Source organism: Nannobrachium achirus (assembly GCF_963921795.1).
Source record: "Nannobrachium achirus genome assembly, chromosome: 3".
In the NCBI taxonomy this organism is placed as follows: domain Eukaryota; kingdom Metazoa; phylum Chordata; class Actinopteri; order Myctophiformes; family Myctophidae; genus Nannobrachium; species Nannobrachium achirus.
In genome coordinates, this window is record NC_137812.1 from 20,256,263 (window position 1) to 20,266,754 (window position 10,492).

The following is a 10,492-nucleotide window of genomic DNA, read 5'->3' on the forward strand; positions in this document are numbered from 1 at the left end:
AACCTTAGGACACAGACAAAAACACTGAATGCATGGAAAATACCCCAGACTGGGATGATGCGCACAAGTAGGCCATACATGGCCTACTTGTGCACAAGCGGCAAGCTGGCACCGTGACAGAGTGCAGTTTTAGTTACTCACTGTTTTTGTTTTTTGTTTGTTGGAGAGCCAGGAGTACATTACGCACAGAATAATATTGTTGGGATTTATTCATGTAGAAATATAAAAAAACTGCCCTGCCAGAATATTAGCCTGGCGGGCCAGCCTCTTTCACACACTTCTTTTTGGGGTGGTGTTGTGCGGTCTGGTTTTTACCAGGCTACCAGAGTATAGCATCCCATACACTGAACCAAGGCTCCAGAACCGCAGTAGAACAGTGAACCTGCCTTTTTTGTTTATTTTTAGGGGTATTAAAAAGGTCCTTAAACGATACCCTGTATACATACGGTATAATTAGCCTTATTCACGGCCCGCCCACTCAGCATCCCCCGGGTGCTGAAGTCACATTTTGAAGGGGAAAATCCTACTATAGCCTATAGAGTTAACACAGAAATCGCAAATTTAATGCAATTTCCGAATAGTAAAGTATAAAATACGGCTAGCATGATCAAGAACACAAGATAGTAAAAGGCACAAAGCATTATAATTTACTTTACCGTTCGAAATAATGATTTGTTGGCTTTAGGGTTAGGGTTAGGGTTAGGGCTATTTCTGTTATAGTTTCCCCTTCTAAATTGATGTCAGCACCCGGGGGATGCTGAGAAATTTGCTGAGTGGGCGGGCCGTGAATAAGGCTTATTGTAATGGAGCAAAATAAACATTTTCCTCAGAAATGTGTGGAGGTATTGAAACATGCTATGAAGTAGGCCTAGAATGAAAATGGGCAAAGTGCTCCTTTCAAGCAGGCGTGCCTTGTCTGTGTAAATCCAGACAGTGACTGTGGATACTATGGAACACCACTGACATCTACTGGTGACAGAGTGCAAATACATCAGCAGGATCTGGAGCTCTGTTGATTATGCGGTGGTGGCGGGCTAAAGCAGACAAAAGCGCACACACACACACACACACACACACACACACACACACACACACACACACACACACACACACACACACACACACACACAGTATTCATAAGTTGTGCTATTTGCTGTATTGATAAGTTGTGCTATTTTAAGTATTGCTATTTGCTTTTCAAGTAGGCCTATTGATATTACACTTATGAGCGTTGACTGTTTGACACTTTATGTAGGCTATATATTCTTCTTTCTCTTTTTTGGTGTGCCTTGCTCTTTTACTGTCTTTTTTTCATACTTCTCTGTAACTTTGTAAATATCCTTAAACTGCTGCGCTGCCTCCGGGCGACTGCATTATTTCCCCACTTGGGATAAGGCATCCATCCATCCCTACCTCCCTACATACACCTACCGATCTATCTGAAATGAGCCATCATTGTTAAGAAACAAAATGATTACTCAAAAGCACCTGAGGAGTTCTGTAGTGGGAGAAGGTCCAGTAGTTTAAAGATCGGACTCTCAGTGCTGAGGTTCCAAGTTCAAATCTTAGTCCTCATACATTTCTGTTGTAGCCTACTTTGACATTTTCAAGGTTAAAATACAAAAGAAGAACTCAAAAGCACCTGAAGTAATCTGGATTGGCATATGGTGTAGTAGACTGATGATCAGTCTCTCAGTTCAGAGGCTTATTCTTTTTTTTGTAGGCTACTATTCAAATCGTAATGAGAAAAAATAAATGCTATCTGTTCCAAAAGCTTTAAACCCTGTATATGCCTATAGCCTAACGACACAATGCTGTGCCCCCTCCAACTGTATATATTCCACATTTTCAACCGTTTTTATAATATTTTGACACTTGCTTTGGCAATGTAAACCTGTTTTCTCTCATTCCAATAAAGCTCATTTAAATTGAAATAATATATGATTATGAAATGGCATTTATTTGGGGAAAAAAAAACAATTTCTATGTTGTGGTATATTTCTATTTGGTGCTACTTTTTCTTAACGCTGAAAACATTTAGTACCTCTTCCTGCTAACAGGTGTTTCTGTTTAATTGTGGAAACGTGTGCTCCAGATGTGTGATGTTGCACTTTGTCCACCAGATGGTGCCAGTCTGCTGAAGTTCAAATCCTCATTGGCCATAATGGACATTATTGTTAGCTCAAACTCTAAAGCAGTGGTTCTCAAAAGTTATCAGTCACATATCAGTCCACGGCCCCTTTAGAGAGGATGTCAGGGACCCGAATAATATACATGAGTACATTTTAATTCAAGGACCTCCAGTTTGACATGGATTAAGCCAGACCCCCGATATACAATATCAATGTTCATTTTACAGACCCATAAGGGTCCATTTGTATCCCAAATGTCATGCATTTCCATTAGAAGCTCCTCAAGGACCACACTTGTGTAGAGGATGAGCACTTAAACCATTATCGTCAAAAACCTCCAATGGATTATGGATCCAATTTAGTTGGATAGTTGTAAATACGTAACCTTTCAATAGGAATAAAAACCACGCTCTTATGCATCGAGTTGGTAGAGCAAACCTTTGCTACACGTGAAAATGTTGGCAGAAACACATTTAAAACCCAGAGTTGACCAGTGACTCACCTACAAGTTAGCAGACAGGGGCTCAAGTGGTTAAGACAATCTACAGTAAATGTCCCCAAGTCAGAACCACACTACACAAAGTGTATAAGCTGTAAGCTTTAAAATTAAACCTCTTCCAAGGAAATATACAATGTTGAGGGACAGTTATTTCATGATCATAATGCTTTTTGTAGGCACAGTTACAATAGCTGTGATTTGGGAGGGGGGGGGGCTACACCTGAACAGAGCAGACAAAATGGAACGTTGGATTAAATGGACAAAACTGCAAGCTCTTTAGACATCCTGTTGTCCAAGAATAGGTAAATTGCAATTAATATGTAATGCTAGCAATCAACAGTAGGTTTTAAAACCATGACAAAATACCAGAGGAAAAAAGCCATTAAGAACAAAACTAATATAACGACTCGAGGATTAGTCATAATATACAAACTTTTTATTACAAAAACATTTCACTCTACATGGAGAAAGTTAAAGCTCCACATTAAAGATGGCTGCAAACTTTTCAGACTACACATTTCCTGGTTTGTAAAAAAGTAAACACCACTAAAACAAAACATAAGCAGTGCTTTGAAGAGAAAAAAAACAGGCTTTAAAAAAAAAAAAATGTACAAGTCTTACTGCTGTCACTGTGTGTCTGAACTTGGACTCAGAAAGCATCTCTATGACAGGTGTCCTTTCCCCCCTGATAACCCAACCATGCTCAAGTCGTCTGCCAAAACCAGCCCATCTATAAGTGCCATGTATGAATCAGTGGTGTCGAGTTACATACTGTGGCCGTGAAGTGCCGAACTCAGACATGGGACTAATAGGTGGACATTTTCGGTGTGCGACAGCAGCATAAACCGGGGCTCGAACTTGGATGTTGCCGATTTGTCCCACTTTGTAGGGTTGATATCTGGCTGTGATATTTAAGCCCAAACATCGATATCTGGCTGTGATATATATATAAGCCCAAACAAACAGAACTGATAAGGACAATATTCGGACGTACGGTAGCCGTTACCTCAAGGTAACACCAAGCAGTCTTACATCAAACTGTGCTGAACACATTTTTACTTTAGAACTTAAAACTTTTAAAACCTGGTGGTTTTAACGTTAGAACTTAAACCTGCAAATCATTTAGGTATTTATTATAGGAGAAAAAAGAAATTTAGATGCTGGGGGCCCAATATCATATAAAATGACATACAGGAGACATCAGTCCAGACCAATAACCAACTCGTGTCAATATCAAGCATTTTGCATTGCAGGTTTCACATCCTTGTAAAAATAACGCCACAACAAGGTCCCACCCACTCCCTCCCCCACCCCCACCATGACGATCTAGTCATCATCCTCGTCATCATCGTCTTCTTCCTCGTCATCTTCGTCCTCCTCGTCATCATCATCGTCCTCGTCCATGACGGGTGCCGCCTTCTTGCCGGCTGGCCTGCCGGGACCGCTCTTCTTACCAGGGGTGGCACCCATGCCGCTCTTTGCACGGTAAGCAGCGATGTCCTGCAAGGGGGAGAAACCATGGTCGTGAGTCAAAGTTCACTGGTGGAAGCACAGAGTCTACTCAAGATGGTTTACGAGTAAAAGTAGCAATATAGAAATACATGAAATATGTAAAACTCCTGTATGTAACATTTACACAAGTTAAACACTAGAATGTCCCATTTTCCCAGGTTTCAAAGAATCTACCAGCTCACAAGGCACCACAAGCTTGTAGATAAAGAAAATTGCAAGTTCAACTTAAGCATACAATAAAGCTAGTCAGCAGTCACAGCCATGCATTCACTGTTGCCCAGAGTTAGCTGAAGTTGGCATACATGCTTCCAGTTCAGAGCCAATAAGAGCTATGGGAAATTTAACAGGAAACTGGTATGCCGCCTTCAGGAAACCATGGTTTACAGTGCACAGAGCCATGTACTGACACAAGTTCATTGCCTTCCATTGTCCTAGATTCTTTGTCAAGCTCAGAGCTTATAGATCTGCAATTGCTGCCCCAGAATAGGGACATGGCTAGGTTGTGTAAGTGATATTAACGCACACTTCTTTTCCAAGCGTTAAATAGCTCTATATGCTGAGAAACACTGCAATAATAAGGGCCTGGCAATGACCATAACTGAAGCTTTTTTATTTAATTTACAGTGAGTCTGGTTGATGTACATACCTTGTCATACTTCTCCTTGAGTTTGGCAGCCTTGGCCTCATAGGGAGCCTTGTCTTTGGGACCCTGCTTTCCCCAGAGTTTTCCCAACTCCTTGGCGATGTCGCCGATGCCGATACCTGGGTGTTCACCCTTGATCCTAGGACGGTGGTCAGCGCAGAACACGAAGAACGCAGAGCTGGGGACGAGATGTGGAAAATTAGAACAAGTCTACATTTTACAGCTGACAACAGGTAATCTCAAAGCCTTTGTACACATGGCTCAATTTGGCGACAGGCTTTTAATTTAACTTTAATAACCTAGTTGATGTGAAGGCAAAAACAACTAAATCTAAATGAGTGCAACAAATATTTATGTAAAGACTAAGTATATTACTTATAGGCAAATGACACATCAAATTCAAACAATGACATCTAAATAAGCATAGAGTACACCAGCTTATAAGTTGCTTCCATTTATCCAGTGCACAGCTGACCAACATAAACATCAGCCCACTGATGTGGTGTTCAAGTAGAAAGGTGGTTCTTACGGTGGCCTCTTGGGTGCGTTGGGGTCCTTCTTTCTCTTGCCTGCACCTTTGGTACCTTTAGGGGGGATGTATCCCTGCATCTCACGGTCATAACGGACCTTGTCGCTCTTGGCCAAATCCTCGAACTTCACCTTCTCCTTGGCAGACATGGTCTACAAAAAAAAGGTACATTCTTATTTAGAACTGAGGCCGATTCCTAGTTTAACACTCTTGATCTTAACGTGTAAGCACAGCTCGTGCAAACTGTTTACTACCCGTTATCAGCACTCAAATGGTGCCATGTTGTAAATAAGACCGCTTGTTAAAACTGATCAACAATGATTTATAGTATCACTACAAGCATATTATTTTACCATCAGGCAGACATCTTACATCTCCACATTTAAACAGATGATTTGTTCTGTAAATTAATGCTCCATTAATGTGTGGCTAAAATAAAACAGTGGAAATGTTACATGTTCCCCAGAGGCCTATATACAGCCCGCCCACTTTAGACAAAACACCAAAACGCACCTTCCATCGCTCAGAGCATTTCTTGGAGAACTCTGAAAAGTTGACAGATGTGCCGGGGTGCTTCTTTTTGTGCTCTTCACGGCAGGTCTGAACAAAGTAAGCATAAGAGGAGGTCTTCCCACGGGGCTTGTTCGGGTCCTTCGCCATACTTGCAAAAAATCTGAAGACAAGAGCATAAAGTTTGTTTTAAATAAAAGGCAGATATTAATTCCAGGTTTTTATACAAAAGGGCAAAAAAAATTTTATGGGCCATTCCCCAGAATCCCCATGCAAGAGAAAGACAGAATAAACTTGTATACTGGTAAAAAATAGTCATAAGTCACTCGAGGTTACATAACAAATGCAGGTTTATATAAGGGCACACAAAGTGTCAATGCTTAAATAAAAGGGGTGGGAATAACCAGTCTGTAAAATGTTAAATTAACATGGCAAAATTAAAATGTTAGGCAACACAATTCAGGGAGGAAACTATGTCACTAACTATAGGCCTACTAAAGCAAAATAACTAAATAACCAAGTCGAAATAAGGCACACAAACTACTGATGCACAGAAAATACACTGAGCATAAACTTTTAATAATCTTTCCAACATAAAGTTATTACGTTTAAATAGATAAGTCCGTGTGCTTGACGGACAGGCTAAAACTCAAGACGTTTAGACAAGAGGAGGATGCGCGGGGGGGGGGGGGGTTTAATCGGATTTGTTTGTGCGTTGAAAACAGCCGATCTACAAGCTCACGGCTCGTAGCGCGGCTTGGCGCTGCTGAGCTTGTAGATCTGCCATTTCCACCCATCAGGACAAAAAGACATCGTCTCCCATTTTGTCTGGTCTCCCGCCTAAACCCCCCACAGCGCCAAGTCACTCAGAACAGAACACATAACTTTATCACTAAACCAGTTTATTGCTTATGAATTAGGCCGTTAAAATGAGTTAAAATAACTCTCATTGTGGCCGTGCGCAATGTAAAAGCAAACCCAGTGAAGCCTCGTTTGCCTATATATAAAATATGTCCGACACTGGAAGCTAATGTTGCTAATAATGCTAGCAGAAGCAAATGGAGGGAAGCTAATGTTGCTAACAATGCTAGCAGAAGCAAATGGAGGGACGCTAACGTTGCCAACAATGCTAGCGGAAGCAGATGGCGGGGATGCTAATGTTGCTAACAAGGCTAGCGAAAGCAAATGGAGGGAAGCTAATGTTGCTAACGAGGCTAGCGAAAGCAAATGGAGGGAAGCCAATGTTGCTAACGAGGCTAGCGAAAGCAAATGGAGGGATGCTAGTGTTGCTAACGAAGCTAGCAGAACCAAATGGCGTTGTTCGAGCTGGTAGCACGAGACGAACAGCAGCAAAGCGCGGAGCTACAAGACCACAAGGCTTGCAGATACATAACGCACAGCGGTTTACAGATCTGCATCCTTTACATGTACCGCACGAGATGCTTTTTTTAAGCTCGCGCTAAAAAAAGCTTTCCAACTAAAGATTAAAAATAAATTATAACTAAAAATACACGGTTATAATTTAATTATAGCCGTGTCGTCCTTTTTAAAAGACTCCTACCAAACGAAATATAACAGGCTTTATTAAGTTGACCTGAATAGTTTAAACTAGAGTTGTAAACAACCTATAAACGTTAAAACGTAACGTTTAAAAAAACACGGTGCGATACAAGTACATTATTCTGTAAAATACGTGCCTGTTAAACTCTTTTAAACAGGAATTTAATCGTCGAGATGTGAAGTTTCCTGCTGCTCTGCTTAAAACCTTGAGGGATTTATATGTCGGTTGGACGCCCGTGTCGAGCAAACACAAAACTGAAGAGCTGCAAGCCCACGGTGCGTTGCGGATGCCAAGCGCAGTGGGCTTGCAGATCTGCCATCTCCCTCGGCTTTGCTGTGTAACGCCAGGCCCCGAGACACAACTTCCAGCGTTTAAGCTCCACAAAAACAGACTAAACACGTTCTAAAACGTCTAAAACGACGCTCAAGCAGCAGCCAACAATGTAATGCATATTTTAAAGTTTAAACAGACCCAGAGAATCTATAAATAAACAGAAGGAATGGGAAGAATATGTGACCAACCTGTTTCCAGCCTTCACGAGGTGCAAATGTCTGAAAGCTGAACTTCTTCTCCGTGTTTTGTTACCGTCTGCGACGCAACCCAACTTGACGGCGCCCCGCCCCGGTCACCCACGGCCCCGCGAGCCGATTGGCGGAGAGGCGGTGCTCCGCGCTCGGAACGCCGCTGATTGGTTGGGCGGGACGCGGCTCCTCGAGTCGGCTGCGTCACAGCGACCAGCAGGGTCGTGTGCGCTATCCGCGACGCGATTGGTCGAGGGGAAGTTTTAAACGGACGGCGCCAAAAAGAGACGCAAGCAGCCCCTCTTTCTTTGTGAGGAATGTAAAACCAGTGTGTTTTCCTGTGGGGCACACTGTAGAGTGGTGGGGGAAAAAAGTACTTACATGTATGCTTTTCTAATGTAAATAAATCTTTTGAAAATAGCAGAGCTACAAGATCACAATGCCTCGCACCATGGCTAGATCGTCTATTTTTTATTTTTTTTAATCTATTTGTTTGAATGTATATTGGGCTGAAGTGATTCATGTATAGATTTTGTTATAATAATCAAAATCTACAAAGTAACTAGTAGCCTACCTCAAGTTGTCATATAATTGTAGTGGAGTAAAAGTACAATATTTGCCTCTGAGATGTAGTGGGATAGAAGTAAAACTATTGGAAATAGGAAATACTCCAGTAAAGTGAAGTATTTGTTGCTATAAGACAAAAATGTATTATAGTAAATGTACTCCCATTGAATCTGGATGGGGACCCAAATGCATGGGCCTGGATGGGGACCCAAATACAAGGCCCTGGATGGGGACCCAAATGCATTTGTGTGAGAATCAATGGGGGTACATTTAGTTGACCATTGACCCTAAATTTACCCCCATTGATTCTGACCCAAATGGTCCCCATCCAGGGCCTTATTTGGGTCCCCATCCAGGCCCATGCATGTGGGTCCCCATCCAGAATCAATGGGGCTAAATTTACTATTTATCCCCTGAACAAAATAGCAGATCTACAAGCTCACAACAAGCTTTTCGCAGGATGTTTGCCCTCGGAGTAGTATTATTTTATTCTAGCAGAACAAGCTTGAGTCTGCAAATCTGCTATTCTGCTGTTTGTTGTACAACAAAGTATACAGGGCTTAAGTGTGTTTTCTAATTATGATATTGAATTATGGTGTGTGTGTGTGTGTGTGTGTGTGTGTGTGTGTGTGTGTGTGTGTGTGTGTGTGTGTGCGCGCGCATGCGTGTTTGAGAGAGAGGGGGGGGGGGGGTATTGTGTTTATGCGGATGAGTCGTGTGTGTGTGTGTGTGTGTGTGTGTGTGTGTGTGTGTGTCCTCTCTCTCTCTCTCTCATTCTCACACCAGTCAGGAACCGGTTGGAGCAGAGTAGATCTAGTTACAACAGCTACGGGGAATGGCATGGGTGGGGGTGGTGTGTGTGTGTGTGTGTGTGTGTGTGTGTGTGTGTGTGTGTGTGTGTGTGTGTGTGTGTGTGTGTGTGTGTGTGTGTTACTATAGTTGTGAGGGCCAAGTTAGAATTTGAGAAAAGACATTGTGCTTACAAGGAGTGTTGTTGCCATGTCGGCTTATTATAAGCAACTTTAGGCTTCTGTTTCTGTAAAGTTACTTTCCAGCAGAAAAGCAGCCCTCATAGCATGGAGTGGAGCCCATAAGCCTATCGCTTTTACACTATTTGTTGCGGTCAAAAGTGATTTTTATTTTTCATGAATGTGTTACTAGTTGTCATTACAAACACATCCATGCCTTGGTTGTCCAACACGAGCCGCCACAGTCTTGTAAATCATATTTTGGGATGAGCATTAGGCACAACTGCCAATCAAAGTGACCGTACTGGCCAATCTCTTGGCCAGTCTTTTCCTGGGACTTGGCAAAACACAGAACAGCCTAAAATCTGTTTAGCAGACTACGGCGGCTTGTGTGGGATGACCAAGGCATGGATATGTTTGTAATGACAATTAGTAACACGTTCATGAAAATAATTATCACTTTTGACCGCAACAAATAGCGTAAAAAAGATAGGCTTATGGGCTCCACTCTAAGCTATGAGGGCTGCTGGGTTCTGCTGGGGAAACTGGACAAAATGGTGCAAAACACTTTTATCCAAGGCGCTTTACACTTTCATACACCGATGGCAGAGGAACCCATGCAAGACACCAACCTGTTCACCGGGAGCAACTAGGGGTTCAAGGACTCTTCGACATTAACTCAGGGGGAGGCCGGATTCTAACTGGGAACCCTTCAGGAACCCTTCATGCACTAATGACGTTTTTTCTACCCCTGAGCTATATGCCGCCCCCAACAGGGACATTTCTGCCTAATAGACCCAATGGACGTTCATTTGGGATCAATATAAGTAGGAAAATGAGCCTAGATGTTATTTAGGGCGGAGTTGTCCTTTAAGTTGCGTGCTGGTGTCGTACACTTAAAATGGCCGATCTACAAGATCTTGCAGCTTGTAAAGATCGTCTATTTCCAGGCTTTTGGGTCGGGGTTTAAAAATGACCCCCAGAAATGTATATGTCACATTTTTTTGAGACCAGGAGTGCTCGTGTTTGGGCACAAGGTGGAGCAAGCGG

At 42.4% G+C, this 10,492-nt stretch overlaps 1 protein-coding gene across 1 annotated transcript; it reads right to left on the minus strand.

Moving 5' to 3' along the window:
- Nucleotides 1-3,045: 3,045 nt before the first annotated feature.
- Nucleotides 3,046-7,969, minus strand: hmgb2a (high mobility group box 2a). Its single transcript, XM_080721829.1, has 5 exons — nucleotides 7,908-7,969; nucleotides 5,829-5,988; nucleotides 5,316-5,467; nucleotides 4,790-4,964; nucleotides 3,046-4,131 (listed from the first exon to the last, which is right to left on the minus strand). The coding sequence occupies exons 2-5, from the start codon at nucleotides 5,973-5,975 to the stop codon at nucleotides 3,958-3,960; spliced, it is 648 nt and encodes a 215-aa protein (XP_080577955.1). The 5' UTR covers nucleotides 5,976-5,988; nucleotides 7,908-7,969; the 3' UTR covers nucleotides 3,046-3,957.
- Nucleotides 7,970-10,492: the final 2,523 nt, after the last annotated feature.